We start from the raw sequence: 24,700 nt of genomic DNA, 5'->3' as shown, positions 1-24,700 counted from the left end.
CACACACATCACAAATTGATAAGAAAAGCAACAGAAGTTAATAAGTGACTGAGAAAGAACATAAGACAGTTCACAGAAGAATTACAAATGGCTTTCAAACACCTTTTAAAGAAATATTTCACCTCATTAGTAATCAAAGAAAGCAGCCTGAAGTCATTAATGAGTGTTTCATCCATCAAATTAATAAAGTATATGATAAAGGAGACTCCACACTGGTAAGGATGTGGCATTCTTATGCTACAGATAAGAGTTTAAATTGCTACAGACTGCAGAAAGGCAGTTTGTTAACTGGTTACAGAGGTCTCAAAATTAACTGCATCCTTTCACCCAGGATACCAAATAACTTCCATCCAAATACCTTATTTGGGAATATGTCCTAATAAAATAAAAGTACAAAGCTTTATGCATACTTTCATTGAAGCATTGTATGTAATGATAAAGCACAGAAACCAAGCCTAAGCATCCATCAAAAGGAGAGAAGTTGAATAAATGATGAAATTCTTTTCATTTTTATTGATTAATGTTTATATATAGTGATAGAGTCCCAGCATCTAAACTGTCTTGAAATTTAAAAATCTATCCCTTCAAGTTGATTTTTAACTAGTAGGCCTATTTCAAAACAGAATTGATAAAGCATTAAGTAGAACCATTTCGTTTCAGTTCACAAAAAGAAATATGCCTTGTGAGAAATGTTACATCATTCTATTATGTAAATGGTTTTAAACTATACACAGAAACAAAGTTTGATTGAGTTATGGCTGTGATTGATGGTACTTTGAGCATGCTGGAAGGCCTTTGCTGAACTCTAACAGTAGTCTGACTAATTTTATGTGAACATGTATGTATTTTTATATCTGGGAATATTTCCAATTATTTTCTCACCCTCAGGGCAGACAGAAACTAGCTCGGTTTAACGCCCATGAGTTTGCCACTCTGGTTATCGACATTCTCAGTGACGCCAAGAGGAGACAGCAAGGCAGCCCTCTCTCTAGTTCAAAAGGTAACTGTTTGAGACCTCTAAATGTTTGCTTCTTTGGCCTTCTGAACTTCACACACGTGTTAAAGTTATAAAAATAATTAAAGCAGTCATCGATACCACAGCGTAAAGCCCTGTTAAGTTTTATTGGTACTATGTTGTGATGACAAGTTTCTCTCTCTGAGTCCTGGTTGAATATCTCAACATTATTAACTGTGATTCACATTTATCTTATATATGAGTTTTTACCCCTCAGTCACCTGCCTTCCTTATAAAGTTGCATTCTGAAATTAATTCAGGTATGACTTAGATCTTGTTAAAGGATATCTGCACTGAGAATTTTTGGTGTTTAAAGTTGGGAAGAGAGCACCTCGCACATATTTCCAAGGTGCCCTTCAAGTCTTGTTCAGTAGCTCAGGGTCCTGTCTCGGTGCTTGAGAACACACTTCCTCCCCAGCCCTGATACTGTATTTTTGTTGTTTTCATTTTAAAATTTAAAAAATGTGAACCGGAAAAATACATTCAATAAGAATTCAGTTTTTCAGTCAACATCTTACCCCCAAAGATAGTAATCATTAACTGACAGCAGTTTGTCCTTCTTGATTTTACTGACTCAACCAGACATAAACAAGTTCTAAGAAACTCGATTAAATTTTGGTGAAGGTGCAGTGATAAGGGTCCACTCATAAATTTGAAGCCTTAAAATGTATAACTTCCTTTGACTTGGTGGGTCCATCTGTAGGTGTTAATTGAGGAGAATTAGAGATATTATATGTATGATACATATTACACTGGAAACAATAGAGCAATGGTTAGTTTCATATTTGAATAGGGCACACTGTTTTTCAGGGACTATGTAATGATATAATATAAAATAATTAATTTTTTGAAGAAGGTTTAGTATCATCCTAGTTTTGTAAGGAAAACATTTATGTACATGCATATGTACAAATGAATATAAAGATGCCATTTATCCCCATTACTCCTGGATCTCATATTTGCCAGTTCACCTATTCATTAAAATGTATTACCTTGAGAATTCCCTGGCATCCCAGTGGTTAGAACTCTGGGCTTTAACTGCCAAGGGTGCAGGTTCAATCCTTGGTTGGGGAACTAAGATTCTGCAAGTTGCATAGGGCAGCAAAAAGATAAATAAATTAAAAGTTATTACCTTAAAATCTTACACCACTTTGATGGTAATCTGTGGATCTGTACAGTGTGGTAAAAAATTTGAGTCACCCAAAACACATGTTCCCATGTGAGACTGAGCAAGGCCACACTCTTCCTTTTATTTCAGCTCTTATACTGTAAGCAAGTAGCCTTTTTGATACTTATTTAGTGCTACAGTTTTCACATTTTTTGATAATTTCACTGTTTAAAGTGGTCCCCAAGTACAGTGCTGAAGAGCTGTATAGCATTCCTGAGCACACAAAGGCGGTGACATGCCTTACAGAAAATACATGTGTTAGATTAGCTTTGTTCAGGCCTGAGTTACAGGGCTGTTAACCATGAGTTCAATGTTGATGGATCAATGATATATATTCAAGATGTCTTTAAATAGAAACGCATGTGAAACAAGGTTATGTATTTATCAGTTGACAAAAATGTGACCAAACATTTGCAGGAACCTTACTGTATTTCCACTCAGAACAGTGGTTCAGTATTTGCTGATTTGTTCTTCACAGCAACTTTATAGACCATGACTGCTACAAATAGTAAAATCTGTATGTATTTGTATATGCTTGGGAAAAAGACTGGCAGAAAATAGAACGACATGTATCAATAGCTATGAATGACTACTCTTATCATTCAGTTCAGTTCAGTCGCTCAGTCGTGTCCGACTCTTTGCAACCCCATGAATCGCAGCACGCCAGGCCTCCCTGTCCATCACCATCTCCCGGAGTTCACTCAAACTCACGTCCATTGAGTCGGTGATGCCATCCAGCCATCTCATCCTCTGTTGTCCCCTTCTCCTCCTGCCCCCAATCCCTCCCAGTATCAGAGTCTTTTCCAATGAGTCAACTCTTCACATGAGGTGGCCAAAGTACTGGAGTTTCAGCTTTAGCATCATTCCTTCCAAAGAACACCCGGGGCTGATCTCCTTTAGAATGGACTGATTAGATCTCCTTACAGTCCAAGGGACTCTCAAGAGTCTTCTCCAATACCACAGTTCAAAAGCATCCATTCTTCAGCACTCAGCTTTCTTCACAGTCCAACTCTCGCATCCATACATGACCACTGGAAAAACCATAGCCTTGACTAGACGGACCTTTGTTAGCAAAGTAATGTCTTTGCTTTTCAATATGCTATCTAGGTTGGTCATAACTTTCCTTGTATATTGAGTCCTTACTACTTCTGTAATCTGATGGTATGTATATTTTACATATTCATTTTGAAAACTAAAATTCCCTTTGAGTAAACATAATTTATCACCCAGATATTATCCTTCAAAATGTTCATAAACAGTATTGGAAATTCGAGGTTTGCTTGAGTTGCCTGAAAGAGAGCTGAGAAACTTGGATAATTTGCGAAGTCTTTCATTCATAATGTGTCAGAGCCGATAGAACCATCACTATTTCCCTGTAACCATATGCTCTTGGTCTGCATGGGTGTGTCCAGTGGGTCATTTTCTTTCTCTCTCTTTCTCACTGGCGTTCAGTTAAGGAAAGGCCAACATGCCTTTTCAATGATCTCCTAGTTTTTAGGCTTACTTTAGCAGTTTTCTTTCTGTTTTGACTTGACATTATCTTGTAAAAAAGTTACAATTGTAACTGAATTGCAGTTAATCGTACCTTAGTTACAGCTTTATTTTCATGATTTCGAGCTATACTGTTTCCTTGAATGATTACAAATTTGGGAACCTGCCACCTTACATGTGGAGAAGGCACTGGCGACCCACTCCAGTACTCTTGCCTGGAAACTCCCATGGATGGAGGAGCCTGGTAGGCTGCAATCCATGGGGTCGCGAAGAGTCGGACGCTACTGAGCGACTTCCCTTTCACTTTTCACTTTCATGCATTGGAGAAGGAAATGGCAACCCACTCCGGTGTTCTTGCCTGGAGAATCCCAGGGACGGGGATTGGTGGGCTGCCGTCTACGGGGTCGCACAGAGTCAGACACGAGTGACGTGACTTAGCGGCAGCAGCAGCAGCCACCTTACATGAGCAGTTCTTCCCTAGCCATCTAATTTGTGCCCATTTTGGCAGGCATCTCAGATGGTTGCTTTACTCTCTCTCTCTAGTTTTCCGTAGACTCTGTCTAGTTGATAACGTGCTCTGTTATCCCTTTTTGGGGTGAATAGAACCTTGCTATTTCTGTCATTTTTCTTCCAGGCTTTTAAATGGCTCATTTTTCTTTTAGGAAAAAAGAAGTTCTTTTCAAGCCTGAAGTAAAGTTATTTGCTTCTGTTGACAGACAATGTGGAACTGATACTGAAAACAATTAGTAACCAGCACAGTGTTGAGAGTCAGGACAATGACCAGCCAGACTACGACAGTGTGGCGTCAGACGAAGACACGGATCCGGAAGCCACTGCAAGCAAGGCCCACAGGCAAAAGGTAAGGTGGTGCATTGCACACAGAAAGTGAGCTTATGTTCTTTTTCAGATCTTTCCTCCTAAAAATTTGCCTGATTTGTAAAGCATTTGAGGGCTAGGCCTGGGAAAGGTGCTCTGGAGGTAAAGTTGGGTTTTCTACTAGTTTGGCCCAAGCAAAGGTCAACAAGGTAAATAGTTTTAAAATAGGGGGTCCCTCGCCCCTGAGTCAGTTGCTGACTCACAGCCCGGCTGCAGTATTGACTTTATAAAACCTGTGAGGAGAGACGGGTGGGTTTTATTCTTTCAACAAATGTTTACTTTTGTTGGGTAGTTACCCAAACTTCTCTGGATAATACTCTCCTAAATGATGCCTGGTCTCTTTCCTCTGTGAGGCCGTCCTCACCAAAAGGAGAGGGAACCGCGGTTTGAGGGTCATAAATACAGACAGGAGCGGAGGCGTGGGGGCAGGCCACAGCCTGTCTGCCCACGCAGACACAGCCTGTCGCTGACGGGGAGTGTCAAGGGAGGCTGGAAGGCCCAGGACGTGGGCACGTGGAGAGGCGGGGAGGGGTCAGACTGAGCGGAGGTGAGACGGGCACCTGGGGGATGTCTGGTCACGTGGAGAGGCGGCCTGAAAGGAGAGGGAGTCTGAGCTGTGGCAGAGGGCAGGGGTCACACCGTGCAGGAATGTGACCCCAGACTGAAGAGCCGAGACCTCGGCTGGCAGCGCAGAGCCCAGGAAGCTTTTAGGCAGGGCAGGAAGACCATGTCCACCTTGTTGGGTCCTCTGTTTGGGGAGGACCGTTCTGGTGGGTCAGGAGCGGAGGAAAGGAACCCAGGCAGGGAGGTGCCGACAAGGTCCAAACAAGAGCTGACACAGCTCACCTCAGGGCCTCTTCAGCTGGGAGGGTCTGGATGGAAAAAAAAAGTCACTGTAACAGAGGGTGAGCCCAAGGCCAGGGCAGCAGGGGCCTGGCTGGCCCGCCTACCGCTGAATATCCCAGACCTGGCCCACAGGGGCTCAGCCAACACTTGAGAATGGACAAACAGGAAGACAGGAAAGTCAGGGCTTGGTGACAAGTTAGACACTGGAAGTGGGAAGGTAGATTTACCCGAGTTGTGTCCGGAGTTTTCCAGCTTAAACAGCTGTGCGGGTCAGTGGTGCCACCGGCAGATGCAGGGAACATGGAGGGGACAGCAAGAGTCAGCCGTCCCATCTGAAACGTCTCTGCCAGTCTCCCCAGAAGTGCTGGGTTCAGTCGAATGAAGGCGGGTCATGACTGGACCCTGCACGACAGGGTCCCTGCACTGGCCGGCCTCCCCCTCCTCTGGGCCTTGCATACCCACGCCCTCTAGCTGAGTCCTACCGCAGGCTGGAACGCTGTCCTCCAGACGTCCACCAGACTAGTGACCTCCCCTCCTGCAGGCTGTTGTTCATGTCCCCCGACCCAGCTGTCTAGTTAAAATGCACCCACCCCCACCCGTCTTTCAGCTCCCCAGCCCCTCACTCCTCCTCCATAGCACTTATCACATTCCCCTATACTATGTAGTTATTATTATTTTTTCCCTCTCTCACTCAGTTGGGATGTAAACACCATGGAAGCAGGAAACTTTTTCTATTTTCTTTTCTTATGTAACCTAAGCCCCTAGAACACTGCCTGGTGCTTAGTAAAAATCTGTCAGAATGAGTGAAATAATGAATCAAAAAGAAAAATAAACAAGAGAAAGGCAGATGAGATAGGTATACAGAGTCAATGTTAGAGTAGATTTGTGGCCCCACTGTCTGATTGCCAGAAAATACTGACTTGAAAATTTTTCATCTATTATAGGAGCCCTACCTTTCTGTTTTATTTTTGTATTCCTCTCAGAAGCCTTGATTTGGTTTGATTAACTTTGCGATCCAGCTGGCACAGTCAGAATTTGAAATTCTTGAGCTGTTAGTCTTGAATGTTATCATCGTCTCAGATTGTGAACGTTTTCCCCAATTTATTTTTAGAGCCTAGATTCAGATTTATCAGATGGACCAGTCACTGTGCAGGAATTTTTGGAGGTCAAAAACGCTCTAGTGGCTTCTGAGGCCAAGATACAACAGCTAATGAAGGTGAATAACAACTTGAGTGACGAGCTGAGAATTATGCAGAAAAAGGTAACATGTCAATAAATGCCAGGATGGTTGCTCTTTAACCCCATAGTATATAAGGAAGAATCCCAGGCATGATGCTTGTGATCAGAGGGAAGAAAAACAGACCTGAAAATCTCTGGGCCAAGCTGTCTCTTTGGAAGCAGTATGTATTATGGATATTTTCAACGAAGTAGCTTTGATTAGATATAAATCCAGTTTAAGTTTCCCAGGTAGGAGAACATCATAACCTATTAAGTAAGTGTTCATATCAGTTGTAGAAACCCTTGCAAGGATCCTGTGTTTCCTGGGAAGCTAGACACAGCTCCATGGATGTGATTCTTACTGTTTACTGCTTATTTTAATCACACCATGAGACAGAGCAGACGAAAGCCCGGAACAGGGTGTGTGTTCACCAGCATTTCAGAGCCCACCCCATGCCACACACGGGCTGCTGTCCCTGTTCACTCTTGTTTATTGTTACCCACCCCCGGCCTGGCAGCCTAGTCTCACAGTCCCACTGCGCTGTTCGCCAGCTCCTACCACTAATTTATGATGTCCTCAGAGTCGCAGAATAGATACTCAGTATAAGAAAACCTTTCATGTGTACAAGCGAGAACTGTATGCTGGTGAGAGACAATCCCATTTGCTCAGCATTTGCTTGTTTGCCACCTTTTGAGAGAGTCAGAAATACATGAATATATTGATCTCTAAAAAGCGTGTGGCTGACGGTAGCAAAGAAAATGTTTAAGAGAGGATTATGTGTGTCATTCTTTATAAGAATGCTAAGAGGAGGAAGTAGAAAAATTCTAAATTCTGCCCTAGACTTTGTCGGCACTGCTCCCACCATTCAGTGCTCTACAAAACGAGATGCACGCACGCTTCCCTTAACCAGAAACAAAACAAAGTATGTATCTGCATCTTCCTACTGTCACTTGAAGAGTAATGCTTCAGAATCGTTACCACCACCAGAGGACACAGCGCACCTTGTTTGTGGCTGGGCCCTTTTCAGCGGTGCTTCCTGAGGGAAGGCTGAAGAACTAAGGGGCCCGTGTGCCTCTGCTTGTCAGGAAAGGACACGGCAGTGCACCCTCACCTGGGGCTTGGTCCAGGACTCTTTTTGAGTCTAGATCATTTTTTGGAGACATTTTGACATAGATGGCTTCAATACCTGTAATAGAAGGGGATAAGAATACCTGAAGATCAATCAGATTTTAATCAGACATTTGTTCTCTGCCACCCTGGCCCTGTCTAAGGCTGGTGTGCAGCCATGAACAAGACAGACCAAGTGCCCTTTTGCCATAATGTACAGGGCTTGCACTTCTCTCTTCTCTGAAATGTCTTTTGTTTAGTGAATTATAGTTTGTCTCATTAGTTGAACTAAAACATGGATTTGGGGTGACATTTTCTGAAACAAGCTGACTTTGCCACTGCAAATCAGTCTGCTAAGCATTACCATTTTTATTCTGTTATGCTCCTTTTAGTATTTGTAGAAATCACCAGAGATAACTTCGAATCTCTGAAAGCAAATGTCTCGAGCTTCTTTAAGAAATGTTGAGTGGAATTATTTGTCATCATTCGTGGATTATCTCCTTGATTCTTAGAAAATGCTCTTGATTTCTGAAACTGTTATCTGTAACTTTTCATTTCCTGTTGTACTCCTTCCAAACAGAAAAAGTATGGCCTGGTTCTTATTAAGATAAGCATCATTCAGGTTTATCCAAGGACATCTCGCTAAATTCAGAGTACTAAAACTTTTTAAAGTTGAGACCAGCTGAGATCTCGCACATTCAGGTGAGATCCAGACTGGATGTTCTAGAGTGAAAAGTGTGAAGATAAAGTTTCAGATTTCAAGACCTTGTCTAAAGTCTTCTAGGAGGTTTCCACATAGATAAGCACATGACCAGATCCCCCCGTCCTTCACTGAGGGCCGTGTGTCAGTTATGTTCCTCACTGTCTGGCCCTCGACCATTTATTTCACTTTAGAACATGGGTTCCCTAGTAAGTAGTTTTGACAGGCACGTTATGCCTGTCTGTCTCCTGGAATGTAGCACTTTTCAGTAGGTGCTTATTACTTTGCAGCCATTCTATCCTTGGAAAGGGAGTTGCAGATACAAGTTATGGCCTGAAGCACAGGTGTAGAAGCATCCTCTCATTTCTCAAGGGTCATGCTTCGAGAAAATAGAAAACAAGGGTATTTCTGTGGCAAAGTCAGTAAGTCAGACTTTCACAGGCGTTTGGCACTACTGATATAAAGTATATGGAACTCGTTTATTCAGTGAAGAAACATTGATTTTATTTCAAATTCAGGTAAAGTTTTTTAATACAGTAGTCAACAAAGTAGCATGATTTGTGTCTGATCTTTCACATTTAACAGTTGCTTGGAAAAGATGCTAATTAACGAAGAGGAGCAGCCACTATTGGTGTATTTGTCACAGAGCGGTGCTTTCTAAATAGAAATTGAAAGTAACTCCTAACACTGAATGGGTTGGCTATTGGAAAAAAGTAATGATCTTCTGGTGCAGACACAGTTGCTTGTGGACTTGAGCCTTGGCCCCGGTGGGGAATTTGGTCAGATTTTTGCTTTCTCTCAAGGAGTAGACAGCTGAACTCATACCACACCCAGCTTATAAAATGCCCTGGAGGATGGAGGAGCACCAGAGGGGAAGGACGTTGTACAGCCTGGACTCAGTTACTTGTGTCTAACATGCCAGATGGCTAAAGAGGAACCCAATTCCTTGCCGATCCCTGTAACTCTAATTCATCCAGCACCATGAAGCAGCCTGCATGTGAGCAATGGGAAGAGCATTCAGGGCCTCCAGGTGCCAGCCTCTAACTAAAATGGGGTGGTGCCAGGCAGCTTAGCGTGTTTAAAGCTGACACCATCACGGTCGCATTTCTGGGTGACAGAGCCAAAGGAGAGCGAGGCCAGGTCTTCCGGCCCTGGCTGAAAGATGACTGATCACCAGAGGGCGGCGCGCGCCAGTGGAGCGTTCAGATGAAGATGTTGATAGTTCAGTAGGCCTCCGGTTCTCTTCATGATATGTTTATAGAGCAAATTTACCATGATCCGGTTCCCTCTCTTTAAGGAAAAAAAAAAATACTCAGTTGTTTGGAATTTCAAAGAATATATTATATAATAAAAACTTGTTGATCTTAATTTTTCCTGTTGGCTTTTTGGGCAGCAATAGCTCATCTGATTTTTTTTTTTTTTCCGTAAACTGGATTTCACTGTCTTTCTTGCTTTGCAAAGAACTCTAAGTTATCTTTGTGCTGCTTCCATGGTGTCTGCTGACATTTTTGGCATTTCTAAATTGCTCAGGGGCTCATCTGAAAAGCAGGTTACCAAAGTGATGTCTTAATGATCTCAAGCTCTTGCTTGAAACAGCCTTACCTAAGTGATGTCTTAATGATCTCAAGCTCTTGCTTGAAATAGCCTTAGAAACAGCCTGCCTGCAGACATTTTCCAGGGCCACCATGACCAGTCTTTAAGCCTTGAGATATTTTGCTTTTAAAAAGTCCAAACTGCAACTTTTCCACAGTCAGAATTGATTTCATTTGCTTAAGTGATTAAGTGAGTTGATTGCATTTCACTCATTCTAGAAGAAAGAGTTTGTGTTTGTGGTTGCCTTTGACTTTCAGCTCAGCAAGCTGTTACTGTTGTTATTGTTAAAGCTGGTAGTCGTATGCGTTTACTTGGTGTTTGCTTTTTCTGCTTGCTATAGAAAAACACAGTCCCACTGCCAAACATGTCTTTCAGCTTCAAACACTCCAGAGTGAAAATTCGAACCTCAGGAAACAGGCCACAACCAATATATATCAGGTGCAAACTGGTTCTGAGTACACAGACACTTCCAACCACTCTTCCTTAAAGCGACGTCCGTCTGCCCGGGGCAGTAGGCCCATGTCCATGTACGAGACAGGATCGGGTCAGAAACCCTATCTCCCAATGGGAGAAGTGAACCATCCCGAAGAGAGCAGGACGAGACTCCAGCCTTTCCCGGCGCACGTAAGTACCACCACCAGCGCTTCCACTCTTTACTCTCTGTCCAGCCTGACCCCTGCCTTCCCTCTTCTCAGCTTGCAGATCCCCAGTCTCCGCTTTGCCAAATTGGGCTACGAGAACCGTCCTTGTGTTTGCTGTATTAGGATGTCGACAGGTGCTTGTGGTGTTCCCACAAGCCGTCAGGGCCCGTGGCCGAAGGTGTCCCAGCAGCTCTGGGGATTCTGGCTCTTGCTCGGCCCTCTCTCCCCCTTTTTCTGCCCCATATCCATAGTATATTTCCCGGGTGGCCACTGTTGGAACTTTTTTGGTTATGAACTTCCTTCCCCATATCCAAAACCAAAAATTTATAAAGGTTACCACTGGAAGAAAGTACCATCTTCTTCCAGGTAGGCGGGCACATGCCCACTTATGCAGCAGAGCCCTTGGAATTCAGAGTGCCTTCTCCACTTCTCCGAGTGGAGCGGGCGGCGTCTGTGGCCTGGGGGTGCAGGCCTGGTCGGAAGCCTGTGGGCCTCGGCAGCCCTGCACCTGTGGTCAGTGTGCCGGCTTAGCTGCTGCCTCCTCCTCCTCCCTTGTGGGGAAAAAGTGTTGTTTTTTCATTTCATGAGAACGAGATGTAAAAACTCCTGTATCAACTTTACCTGCTTTATGTTCCAAAGATGGTATTCTGTAACAGGCTGCTAACACTCTTGCTTTTCCCATGGAAGAAGTATTGTGTTGTGAGGTTTTCAAATTTTATATCTTTTGGATTAATTTATTTTAAAAACCTATGTTTTGACAAAATGTTGTCTGCATTTTGAACCTACGTGATTTTATTTTTTCAGAGAGTAATACTTTCTTTTTGAACGTCAGTTGCTCTTCAGTCCACTTTTATAGGAATTTCCAAAAAAGTTCTCAGAGTCAATAGTAAAGAATATGGCCTTGGAAATTATACCCTATTCAATTTTGTCAAGGTTTAGTGTGATAAAATTACAGTGTTGTTATATTGTAATTGGGAATCTGCTGCTTCAGCTTTTAAAGTTGTTTGGGCTAAACATTCTAAAACAATTGATTCAACACATTTGGTGTAATGGGAATGCCATTGAACTAAGAATCTTATTTTTGTATAACTGAGAACAAAATTTAGGAAAAGCCACTTTGTTCATTTTCACAGTGTACTTTTTGATTTTAAAAACATTTAAAATGTAAAAATGTCTTATTTTAAAAGTTCCATATCTGTACTGTATCTGATATACATAAACCAACTTTAAATCATTTGTATAGATTTTCATTTCATATCATCTGTCGTGATTAAAAAACAAATACTTGTTTAAGACTATTAAAAAAAAAAAAAAAGAAACCATTGGCACAATTGACAGATTATGCTAGGTACTGTCTTTTCCCTCATGGAAAAGTAGCCTTACAGATTCCAAGTAATTTCCGAGAGGCATTTATTTCACTGAGGGATTAAACATCTCTGGGGATCTGTCGTTGGCTAGCGTGGGCGTTTCAGCACTGATCCCATGTAGTGAGTTGCTCCTTAGGAGTCTTTTAACTGGGAACCCAGGTGAAGCCAGGGTGGGTGGTGGGGTTTCATGCTTGTTTTGTGTTTTCCCGAGTGTGTCTCTTTTTCCCCTTCCAGATCGGGAGGAGTGCGTTTGTGACCTCCTCTTCATCTCTGCCTTCCTTCCCCTCAACACTGTCCTGGTCGAGGGACGAGAGCACCCGAAGGGTTAAGTACACTGAATGGTCTGCTCTCTGGAGGAGGGGCCTTGCTCCTGGGCGCTTGGTGCTTCTCCTGGCCCTCCCTCCTCCACTAACCACCTTCTGTCCTGCATGAGGCCTCGCACGCACACCCGCACTCATGTCTGCGGGAGAGGGCCTCCCTCTAGCTCACTCCACATCGCTCAGTCTCACGTGACATTTAACACAGTCCACAGTTCGCCCTGTAACGTTGATTCTGAACGTTCTGTCTTTTTAAATAATCAGAAAATTAGCTGGCTGCTGGTTAAACATAATATGGCAAATCTGTGCAATTTTGTTGAGAGTGTTATTAGGACTAACAGAAACGCTGAGTCACCGTGTTTCTTTTTTTTTTTTTTCAACGTCTTGACGTGTTATGTCAGCACCTGACTTGACAGACCCAGGTTTTGCAGTCCCTGCATTCCACATCCGGATTGGAGGTGTAGGTAGCTGTTAGTACAAAGCTGTTCACTCTTAGTTGGTCAAGTCCAACTTGCCAGTGTATAATTTACATTCCCAGTAACAGCATGTGATTCAGGTAAGCTCCCTTTAGAGTAGCCAGGCAGCAAGTATTAAGCACTTCATCCACACCCTGCCTTTCAGAAAGTCAATTAAAGAGTCCTAGGAAGTTAGGTGACACCCCTGCTCCCAAAGGCCCTGTCAGTTTAAAAAATGCCTTGATGCATGAAGAGTACATGACAGCAAACTGGGAAAGTCATAGAAGAGCACAGGCTTTGAAAACCTGTGTTCAGGTCCTGGCTCTCGCGCCTTTTACTGGAAGGATGGTGTCCCTAAAGTGAAAGGAGGGAGGGAGGCTGTGGGTGAGGGACCACCTTTACAGACCAGGGGGGATTTGCACAGGCCTTTGTCTATTCCCTCCGCGTTTGGCTGGAACTACGGAGAATCTTCTTTCCCACTCAGGAGGGATTTCCCAGTGCCTCACAGCTCATTGTGGCCCTTCAGGGGCTCTTTTCTGCATGTTTGAGGTAACCTATTGAAAGGAAGCCTCTTGGCGTGTGTATGCTGCTATCCTCTGAGCAGTTCTGAGGTCGAACTGCACTGGTTTTACTAGAGTATTTCACTTAAGGACTTTCCTGGTGGCTGAGTGCTAAAGACTCTACCTGCAATGTAGGAGACCCAGGTTCCATCCCGGGGCAGCTAAACAGAAATGATATCTTTCTTGAAATGTTGCTAAGAGTCAGGTAAACCTTTTTGTCCGCTGTGAAAGTTTGTGTTTTTTTTTAAATTTTTGGTAGTTTTGAGAATTATTGCCAGGACTGCTTGCTGAGACAGTGATTTATACACGTCATTTACACTGGTGATCCCAGTTGCTCCTGACAGCTGCGTCATGAGTTTAGGTTTTTATTGGCACATCTGTATTCAGAGAAAGCTACCACTCTCTTAAATAAACTGAACCAGCACCAACTATAAGGTAACTTTTCTATTAACAGCTTTAAGAGAGCAGCACTTTTAACTAATAGACCTGAGTTCCGCATGTTGACAGTAATCTCCTTAAAATTAACACTGATTAATTTGAAAGCCCAAAATATGCTTTTGTTGACAACAATGAAGGATTTAATGTAAGTAACCGATTTCCTGGGTGGTTATTGCTGTACATTGTTATCTGTATTCAAGAAGCATTTCCTGAGTACTTTAATCAGATAGATGAGTCATTACTCTTGTAACATGCTTCAATTAAACTTGGTACTTTTGATCATGGGTGATACATTTGATTTGTAATTGTCAAATTTACATCAAGGAAGGCAAAAAGATCCATTGTAAATAGATGGGATTTTTCTGGGCTTAATTCTGTTTTCTAGCTTTTTCACTGGAACTACTCTGGACAAATTTCTCAATCCTTATTTAAATGCAAGTGTTTCACATTCTATTTTATGCTCTATATATGTGTACACACACGGAAGCACACAGTCATCTTTGTGTGTATGTATATATAAAAACTAAAGGAAAAGGAATTTAAAGATTATTCAAACATGCACTGTGAAAGGTAAGAGGAGTTTGTTTGTTTTTTGGTTTTGTTTTGTCTTGGTTTTGTTTTGTTTTTTTGAAATATCTCTGGAAGAGCCTGGTTTCACTGTTCCCTTCCTGGGATATAGTGCCTGCTTTGGTCTTTCATCTAGACAGCCAGTAGCCACTAACTCACTGATTGGCTCATGAAGCCAGATCAGAGGCAGTAAGTGAAGCAGCGCTGCTTGCTGGTAGGAGATCGAAACAGCGGGATCTTGAATGTTGTAGTTTTTACAGAACTTAGCTCTGCGGACTGTCTGTGCAGCTGCCAGCCAACACTTTCAATCACTTGCCAGATGAACTCAAGCACAGACTCTTTAGAAGCCCATCGCAAGTGTCTTGTGTTAAGTGGCTGGAACCAAATAGAGCATCTAAGGGAGACGCGAAAGACCTCAGCGCACACACAGAAAGAGCGTTCTACCTGGGAGAGATCAGAGAGAGGCTAGCAGGCAACACATATTCTGATAGAGAAGGAAATAAACCATTTCTGGATCCACTGTTTACCAGTTACTAAAAATTTTTTCTTAATTAAAAAAACTTTTTTTGGCCTTACCCATAGCTTGTGAGGTCATAATTCCCCAACCAGGGAACAAACCCAGGCCCTGGGCAGTGAAAGCACCAAGTCCTAATAGTATTCTGCTTCTAGAGAAGCAGAATAGGGGCTGCCTGCCTGCCTGCTCACATAGGCCTTCAGAAGGCCAAGCAGCATGATCAGTAAGGACCAAATAATTAAACTTTAGGGAGGCTTTCTTAACTGACTTAGTCTAAGGGAACCATTCTTATGAGTGAAGCTACAGGGACTCCATGTGTTTAAAACAGGGCTCTGAATTTACACATGAAGAAATTCTGAATTTGCAGCTATCTCTTACTACAGCTGCAATAAAATTCCTTAGTCACATGTTTTGATTCACTTGGATTAAATTCAGGGTATAGAACTAGAAATAGCTCATGTTTGTCTTTTGCAATTGGTAATCAACCTAGGTTTTAAATCGGCTTCCACAGATTTCTATTCAAATGAAGAAATTCTCAAGCACTGTGGATAAATAATGAGAGGAAATCCTCTGTATTAAATACTCCAGAACTAACACAGTTCCCTTCAAAGGAATGTGGTCCCCTCTAAATGTAGTACTCCCCCACCCCACCCTGAAGGCCCTGTACTTAGTGGTGCTGCCATTGCTCAAAACAGTTCAAGGGTTCCTGCATCCCTTTTATTTTACGCTGTATCTTTATGTTTTAAGGGATAGATGTTTGGGGAGACTGATGAAAATGTTTGGAAACCAGTTGTCACACCGGCTTGATCCATTTTGGCCCACAAACAATGTGTGGCAATGAATGAGTGATGTCTGGCTTCCTCTTGTGGCTCACAGAAGCCGTCTCTAAGGGTGGTTCTTGGAGGGCCAGATTGAGAGCAGTGGTGGATCTCAGAACCCCGAGCTGGGGCATCGCAGGCAGCAGGAGACGGAGGCTCCAGGTTTTGGTCCAGGTTTTCTGCTGACTTTTTGGCCTTAGGGGTGACCCCCGGCTCTTTTGGCCCTTTCTTTTCCCATCTGGTATTAGACCAGCTAATCTGCAAGCAGCTCCCAGCACTGACAATCCAATCTATGATATGGCATGTTTGCTTCTTAAATGGGTCTCTTTATATTATGGTTAAACTCCATACTTCTTAGCTAAACGTGAGTGTTGCCTTGCGTGTCTCTGTTAATTTGTATCAGGGATCTGGGTGCAGAGCAGCTAAGGAGTGAAGATGAAGATGGGGTAGAATAGGAAAGAAAGCATTTCTGGATCCACTGTTCATCAGTTACTAAAAAATTTTTTTTTAATTAAAACTTTTTTTTTTGGCCTTGAACATAGCTTGTGGGGTCATAATTCCCCAACCAGGGATCAAACCCAGGCCCTGGGCAGTGAAAACACCAAGTCCTAACCACTGAACCACCAGGGAATTCCCTGTTACTAAATTTTTAATAGAGCATTGGCCCCTGTCCCAGATGAAGTCTAGGGCATGAAGGCCATGTGGCCTGACAGGTAAGGATTCCTGGGAGGGCACTCAGGAAGCATCTGGTGCTCTCAGCTAATGGGATCACGTTTCCTCTTGTAGGCATCCCGGCTGGAGAAGCAGAATAGCACACCTGAGAGTGACTACGACAACACTCCCAACGACAGGGACCTGGATGACATGGGGTACTTGTGCAGGAAGAAGGCCTCGGGGCTGGGCTCTTTAACCAGAAACCTAACAGCTTGGTCACGCCCTTTACCACCTCCACCTGCTTCTCTGTTCTCAGACCCTTAAGGTCCTCAGATACCGAGACATAAGTTCACAGTTCACACCTTTTCTCATCTCACCTGATTGTCCCAGGGGCCCTTTTTCCTTTTACCAGCAGGTTAGACTCATCTCTGAGTCTCTGTATTATGCTTAAAGTCAGTCCTTCACTTCAAGTCAATGTTAGGTTATACCCTGCATCTCTGTCCCAAGAATTGCCTTGATTCAAATGACTTGATAACCACACACGCTCCCCATTCTGTTTGCCCCCTCCCTTTCCCCATCATTAGCCTTCCTATGAGGGCCATCCCATTCAGCCTCATGGTAGAATGAAGCCGCCTCCTCGTGAGCAGTGGCTGCTGCTGCTCAACGAGCCTTACCCCGAGTCTCCTGCCAGACAGGATAAAGGAAACCACAGTAGCAGCCCGCTCGTGCCTCCAGCAGATGCACACACCGCGGCTCCTAGAAGCAGAGAGACCGCCCATCAGCACCTGTCACGTTTAACCACTTCTTTAACGCTCACAGGTCAAGCAGGAAAGGAAGGCAGAGGAGCTCGGTGTGGCAGAGTGACAGCTCAGGCCCAGACACGGCAGAGCCCCATGTGGCCCCTAGCCCCATCCTCCCCAGCACCGAAGACGTCATCCGGAAGACAGAGCAGATCACCAAAAACATACAGGAGCTCCTAAGGGCAGCCCAAGAAAATAAACATGACAGGTAAGGGGGCTTGAGAATCCCGCCTGGCGCTCTGGGAGAGATGCTGCCGCTCTGGTTACAGACGGGACTGGGTTTTAACATGCTGACATCAGAAGGTCGGAAGTTTCAGGTTTACTTAAGACATTTAAAAACAAATATGTAAATTTGGGGGTTTTTTGTTTGTTTTCTACGGTACTTTTTTTTCTTTTTAAAAAATTTATTTTTAATTTAAGGATAATTGCTTTACAATATCGGTTTCCTTTCTGCCACACATGAACATGAATTAGCTTTAGATGTATATGTCTCCTCCTTCTTGAACCTTCCTCCCACCTCCCACTCTTTACCATCCCTCCAGGGGGTCACAGAGCCCCGTTTGAGTTCCCTGAGTCCTACAGCAAATTTCCACTGGCTATCTGTTTTATATATGGTAGTGTATATGCTTCCATGCTACTCTCTCCATTCGTCTCACCTGTTTTATATGGTATTTTTAATCTTTCATTTTCTCACGAAATGCTCAGAATAAAACTGCATCTAGAGATAGAATTACAGCATCTTTGGGGTGGTGACATTCCTAGTTCTTGAGGTGAAAGAAGCTGCCTCAAAACTGGCAACAGATTCTCCCGGCCGCTCTGCCTAGCTGGGGAGGAGTGTGTGCCATAGATTTCCTGAAATGAACCTGATTTCTTACCCAGCTCCCTCACATGTGCATGTGCACGTCTAGGAAGCAAGTGGTTTACAAATAAAAGTGGGTCTAATCATCACCCCAAATCATTCTCTGCTCCTGAAAGAAAAACCTGCTCAGTCTGGGCAGAACGGCATCCCGCAGAGTTCTTTGCAGCTGCAGAGAAGGGCCCGGCCCCTGTTATCACCCGCCCCTCTCCTCTTGGGTAGGTTATTAGCAGTTGAGAGTTGACCCTAGTTTCAGGTGGCGGCCGGCCTGCTCCAGACACGTTTAACATCATCCCACTGAATTTGTGAAAGCAGCAGAATTTGATCAAAATCCAGGAAAACCTCATTTTTTTCAGTAGGTCAGCAAAATTTGGCCTTCCCAGGTGGCCCAGTGGTAAAGAATCCAGATGTGAGTTCGATCCCTGGGTTGGGAAGATCCCCTGGAGGAGGAAATGGCAGCCCACTCCAGTGTTCTTGCCTGGTGAATCCCATGGACGGAGGAGCCTGGCGGGCTTACAGTCCATAGGGTCGCAAGAGTCAGAAGCAACTCAGCGACTAACCGACAGCAAAGTTTAGTGCTTCCGTGAAGAAGTTCTCTTTATGCCTTTGCACAAACAGAAGTTGTTTGAGGAGCACAGCACTGCCCTCCTTTTTCCTCTGTGCTCCCTTCCACAGAAAGATGGGCCGGTGTCTCTTGCAGTCTCTGTGTCCCTGGCAGCGTCACGTTCACCTCCCCATTTTCCACCCTTTTCGTTTTGCTGTACAGCTCAGACTTCTCCCAGTGGCGTCATTTCCCCCTCACCAGGAGGGGAGCGGGCAGTGTTTATTACCAGAGCAGAATTAGTCTTCATGGGTGGATGGCTGGAGGAGCCTCAGAGAAAAAGAGGAACCTACACGATTTCTCAGCCTCCTTCCATGACAATCATATAACTGTTCATCTCTCCTTCCCCGGGACATCCTGTTCGTCACATGCCCCTCCTGCCTCACACGCTATAGATGTGCAGTACCTCTGCTCAGCACCGCGGCCTGGACAGCAGGCCCCTTTATTCCCTTATTACATGAAGCAAAACGTTTCCCACCTTCCCATGTATGGTCTGTTAGGGTCCCTCGATAACATGGTAAACCCCTCCCCTGGCGCTCTCCCACTGCCGAGCAACACGCTTCACTTCCCATCTCACCCAGCTCGGAAGTGCCCCGCTCGTATTGCAAATGACCAAAAAAACATGCTTACGTTATGTTTCTTTCTTTGATGGTTGTCAAGAATATAAATGTGTGTCCTGGGGCTGTTTCCTGGCTTCAAAGATCGCAATATGGTGCTTGGTACAATCTGGGAAGTTTTTTTTTTTTTCAAGATGTACAAATCCATTCAGTGTATGTTGTGATCTCAGTGTTCTGTGGTTCCACCAGGCTGTTATGTACGTCGCCTGCATTCATACCTGGAGGCTGGTTTTATATAATGGAATCAACTTTGAAGGATGGGGGCCCCGGCTTTATCCCCGAGTGCCTTGTGTTGGTGTGGGATCCACAGCAGGCTGGCTGTGGCCTCAGCCCCTTTATTACGGGAGTGTTCTCTGTCTCTGAATTATTTTTGCTGTCTTTGAATAACCTTTTCAATATTCTTGCAGTTATATTCCCTGCTCAGAGAGGATACATGTGGCTGTTACAGAAATGGCAGCGTTATTCCCCAAAGTAAGTCACTCCCTGCTAACTTGGTTTGGATTCTTTTCAATGAGCTCCAAGAAATTTCTTGATGACCTTTACATTATATTCATCTTTTTTTGTAGCACAGAGAGTTTTAAATATGCAAACAGCCATATAGAGCTATTGGTTTGGGTTTAATAAGACAAGAATGTATGAGCCAAATGCTGCAAGGCAAAGCATTAATAGAAAAAAAACTTTATCTGGAATATTTCACCTGTGTAAATAATTTTTCGAATGCTGCTTCAGAATAGCACTAGTAAATGCATACTGCTAAATATACTGCGTGCACTCTGAACTTTGAGTCAGAGCCCCCAGAATCCCCTACACTGCGGGTTGCCAAACTTGTGGTCTTTCACACATCCCCAGTAAAAACATGCAGGACACAACTGCGGAATAGTTTGAGTTGTCTTCCGAGGAATGCTAGTCCCTGTTCTCGGAGGTGTCCGCCCTGCAGTCCATGGCGAACGCCTGTTTTTCTGTTTAGAAACCCAAGTCCGACATGGTGAGGACCTCCCTCCGCTTACTGACGTCCAGTGCCTACCGACTGCAGTCAGAATGCAAGAAGACCCTCCCGGGGGACCCGGGCCCGCCCACGGACATCCAGCTGGTCACGCAGCAGGTCATCCAGTGTGCCTACGACATCGCCAAGGCCGCCAAGCAGCTGGTCACCATCACCACCAAAGAGAACAACAACTGAACGGCAGGGCTGGCCCTTCTGTTTTCTAAGCTTTTCCAAGTCCGGTTTCCACTTTAGACATGGAACTCTTGCGATTTTTGCAGATACAAACATTTAATGAAAGTTTAAAACTTTTTAAAAAGAAAACTCAGTATTATTTTTGCATGTTTTCTAACAAATTTTCAACTATTAATTTAACCCACTTGCCTTATTTTGTGCCTGTCTGCCAGTTTACCTTCTGACGTTCTGTTGTGCTGTCCGTGACCGTTGAGTTAACGATCATAGACACCCGAAAGCAGAGCTTTGTTGTTTAAAGTTTGTTAGACCTTCTCCATCCCTTCAGACTCCTTGCCTGTGGCTAAAACTATAAGTGAGGTTCTTAGTGAAACATTCTCTGGAGAGAGTTGTCTGATCCCTGTCAAGCATTGTGCAATAAGCAAGTTTTCCAGGCTCTACTGCAGAACCTCTTTAAGTTTGGGGTATCTCCAAGCAGGCGTGTAGAGAAAGGACTTTGCCGCTTTCTAAAACTAGCGTAGCAGTCTCTCTCGGGAGGGAACAATGAAGTGCTCCGTTTACCCGTCCTGCCACACTTGGTGTTCTCTCAGCTAATTTTTCTGTCTTGTCTTCTGTCCGTTTCTGTTTTACTGTCACCCCTAAGTCCCCATAGCGATAAGCACTCGCCCTCCGTGTCCTGTGTGCCTTGGCCACGTTGTCACGTACAGGCTGAGGACCCCCAGCCCCACGAGCCATAGCTAATTTCGTCCCACCCTTCAGATAGCACTGCCGTAAACTGTGACGAGAGAAATGGCCTACTCCCCTCACTCCTTTAGCCGCTTAAAGCCTTCTCACACGACCAGCCCCGCACGTCTCACCACCTTTAAGGACTTCAGGTAAGGTAAGATGCGTACAGTCACCGGGATTCGCTTCTCCTCTGGCGCCTCCTCGCTGGTACTTCAGCATCAGACATCACATTTCAGGAATTCCCTGCAGAGCGCTCTAGGTGACCGTGCGCTATCCCAAGGCTACAAAAGCCTGCAGGTGTAAGGTCTGGGATGCCCTGAGGTTGCCTTCTAAGAAGAGCTGGGTCGTTCTGGAAGCTTAAAGTGTATTCCTTCCTGCTCGTGGCCACTGTTTTGTATGGGCGTGGCTCAGACCCTGACCTCAACCAGCGGGGCCAGGCAGTAGTGACAATGAATGAAGCGAGCCAGGTGCCAGGGAGGGACAGCAAGGAGCCCACGGCATGTCAGTGGGGACAGCAGCTGCCCAGCTCCACTCAGGCTGCCGTGTAAATAAAACGGGCCTGGAGTTGCTGAAGCTTTTGACTTGTCAGAAGACATCAGGTGTTTCTGTGCCATCTCTCCATCTGTAATCGTCGGTGACTCGTCTAAACGTGTTCACAGCACGCGTGTGGGCACGCTGCGGCCTGGAGGCTGCTGGTTCCTGGCTCTGCTGTGGATCGCGAGGCCTGGCTTCCCTGGCCTCCCGGGGTTTAGCCTCTGAGCCTCATCACCTTTTGTGGGGCTGCCGCACCCTCTGTTAAAGTTGCTGTTGGTCCTTGTTTCGCCATCTGTTCTGTCCCGTAGCGCTCGTTCACACACATGGAAAAGTCAAAATCATCACAGTTGCCCCAAAACATGCTCGGTAAGCCTGTATTTTCACAGAACTGTTTGAATCACAAACACCTTTGTAGCCTGACTGAATGCTGTCAGAAGGAGTACGGTGATGGTATTTGGTTACTAAGTCACTGTGCTGGGTGCTTTCGCCGGCTTTTGCTCTGCTGAGTAGCGTGGGGAAAGGGTCCACGTCTCCAAGATTTGTCTGCACAAACCTAAGTGCCACGCTCTTGTCAGATGCTGAGGGGCGTCTTCTCAAAGGAGGTCTTCTACCTCCACTTCACGCACCGTCTGAGAACCATCTCTGCACGCTGCACGGACAGGCTGTCCCTCCTCTTCCTGGCGAGCACCTGCTCTTCTTCCCGGCCAACACCTGCTCTTCTTCCCGGCCAACACAGGCTCCTTGGGCAAGGCCCGGCGCAGCCTTGGGTCGGTGCCCTTGGCCGCCTCTGTCGGGAGGACAGCCTTCTGGATGATGAGTTGCTGCAGTGGGTAAAGCAGCATCTTCACGGGCACACTCAGGACCTGGAGTGGGGGATGTCATTTTGTGCCCCTGGAGAAAGTCAAGGAACATGGGGACCAGCAAAGCATGCACAGCCGTGAGCACACCACAGGAGTTCGCCCTGCTGACCCACAGTGCCAGCACTTGGGAAGGGACGCTCCCAGGTGGAGTGACACCCAGCGACAGGAGGGCTGAGGGGGACCCTTCTCCTCCAGCCCGCTGCGTGTTTCCTTGAGGCCAGGGTCGGAGACCCACAGGGCCTGTGGACATTCTCACCTCGTCTCAGCAGCCGTTCACCACCTTTTGCACAGGGGTTCCCGGGCCTTACACTGACGTCTGAGCTCTGTCATGTCATCCTCTTTCCCTTGATTCTCAAATCCCTGCCCCCTCAGATGCCCTAAGGAGCTGGGAGGACACAGGTAGGAAAGCGACCGGGAGGCAGCTCCACCTGAGCGCCTCCCGCTGAAGTCCTCCTCTGCTTCGGAACACAAATAGTTCTTATTTGCCAAAGAACAACGACTCGGACCCAAAGACTAAACACAGCATTTCACGGATGGGAACTGGAAACGCACAACTCAGGAGCTGTCCTCCGACTCCCCCAGCGATTTCAGCTGCAGAACCCGAGCGAGCCCAGCTCGGGTCTGTCCCCCACAGCCGCCCTGAGCTCCCCATGCAGAGGGTCTTCCTTCTTTCCTTGTCCTGGTTGAAGGTCACCTTGATTTTCCAAAAGAAAATGCTGCATAGGAAAAATGAAATGCCTTTTATCCCAGTGTCTTCTATCCATGTCACCCATGATTCTGTACTTATTTTTCCTGTTCGTTGTACATTTGTATCCCTGTAATTATTGTTCAACCCTGTAAGCGTTGTAAAATCGTTTTGGAATTTGTGCCTGCTAGTTATGCAATAAACAGGCTATGTAAGTGTCCTTGGGGTACCGTGTCTGCCATCAATTAGCTGATGTTTCCAGATACTCGGTCAAAGTTCTGAGGAAGTTGTCCCCATGGAAACCCGTCTTCCGTGGGAGGCAGTACTGCAGGTGCTTCCACCCTGGGAGCTCTGTCAATGGCCTTGTCCTCTGTTCTCAGCAGACAGCTTTCTTACAAGAGGTACTGCATCATGGGGTCACTTCCAGGTATCTGATAGTGAGGCCTTTACTCCTCACGTTAGATTTTTAAAATTCAGCGAAAGCCAGCCAAGCACAGGTGCCGTCACCTCTCCTGAGTAACCGGGGCACAGTCTTCTTTTGCCAAGAAGTTGTGTCTTACCCTTGAGCCCCAGGTGCCAGGACTCCCGCAGCGTCTATGAAATAACTGACTGAAAGGACTGTCCACTGGCTCCCAAGCACCATGGGCAGCGCTCTGCCAGCCATGGGGCTACACAGAGGCCACTGGCCTCACCACAGGGACAGGTCGGGGGCCATCTGAGGGTGACGCGCCGAGAGGCTGTCCAGGAGCTGTCTCCGTGGCCAGAGCCATCGAGATGGCACGGACTCCACAGCTTTCTGGGGTCATGTGGCAGCTCACCACACAGCAGCTCCCTGGCGGAGGGGGCGCTGCGGACAAGGGGAGGTCTGGGGAAGCTGGGCTTCATCCTCCCGCCCCCGCTCCTAGGCCCTTACTCACAAGCAGTTTTCCTGACCACACTCCCCAGAATTCTCAGCCCATCTCCCACCCCAGTGCAGCTGCTCCCCGAAACTCCTCTTCCCCCCTCACCCCTTCCCACACCTTCCCTTCTTGGGATTCGTCTTCCCCCTTCTGTCTGTCCCCTCTCAGGCCTCTCTCTTCCTCCCCAGTCCTTGTAGCATTGCCTGTGTCCTGCCGCCCGCCAGCTCTCTACCTCTGCCTTTCAGAAACCCAGGTAATTAATTCCCTCCCACTCGGCCTAGCCTCCTCTCACCTTTTTCCTGTAAGGACCAACTGGAAGGACCGTCTCTCTCCCAGGCCCTGCTTTCCTCAGCAGCCCACAATGCATTACAGACAGGATAAGTTTTGAAATCTAACTTGGTCTTGCAATTTGCACACACATACACATAGCCCCTGCTATGGCCTAAGAGTAGATGTTAGCCCCCTCTTGCCCCACACCTTGCTATCTGCTTCCCTCTCCTAGCCCTCCCCTCCCAGGACCTCTTTCAATATTTCCCTACCCTCCCCAGCCCCCTTCCTTTCTGAGGGGCTGAATTACCTACATAATTACCTATATATAGGTG

The 24,700-nt window shown here is 45.7% G+C and overlaps 1 protein-coding gene across 8 annotated transcripts in view; it reads left to right on the top strand.

Annotated features, from left to right (window-relative positions):
- GIT2 (GIT ArfGAP 2) overlaps nt 1–23,419 on the top strand; it is a 42,661-nt gene extending 19,242 nt beyond the window's left edge. For 2 of the 8 annotated variants that reach the window (XM_070385998.1, XM_070385997.1), the window contains exons 12-20: nt 889–1,000; nt 4,391–4,533; nt 6,508–6,657; nt 10,391–10,639; nt 12,258–12,347; nt 16,479–16,561; nt 17,166–17,354; nt 19,628–19,691; nt 20,188–23,419. In XM_070385998.1, coding sequence (XP_070242099.1) covers nt 889–1,000; nt 4,391–4,533; nt 6,508–6,657; nt 10,391–10,639; nt 12,258–12,347; nt 16,479–16,561; nt 17,166–17,354; nt 19,628–19,691; nt 20,188–20,400 — 1,293 coding nt within the window. In that variant the 3' untranslated portion in view covers nt 20,401–23,419. Of the gene's footprint in view, nt 1–888; nt 1,001–4,390; nt 4,534–6,507; nt 6,658–9,007; nt 9,471–10,390; nt 10,640–12,257; nt 12,348–16,478; nt 16,562–17,165; nt 17,355–19,627; nt 19,692–20,187 lie in introns of those variants that run through there. The other 6 variants (XM_070386002.1, XM_070386001.1, XM_070385999.1 and 3 more) reach the window with 5 other exon arrangements.
- The last annotated feature ends 1,281 nt before the right edge of the window (nt 23,420–24,700 follow it).

This window comes from Bos mutus, chromosome 17 (genome assembly GCF_027580195.1).
Source record: "Bos mutus isolate GX-2022 chromosome 17, NWIPB_WYAK_1.1, whole genome shotgun sequence".
Taxonomy (NCBI): domain Eukaryota; kingdom Metazoa; phylum Chordata; class Mammalia; order Artiodactyla; family Bovidae; genus Bos; species Bos mutus.
The sequence above is the reverse complement of the archived record's forward strand: the minus strand, read 5'-3'. Positions and strand labels throughout refer to the sequence as shown.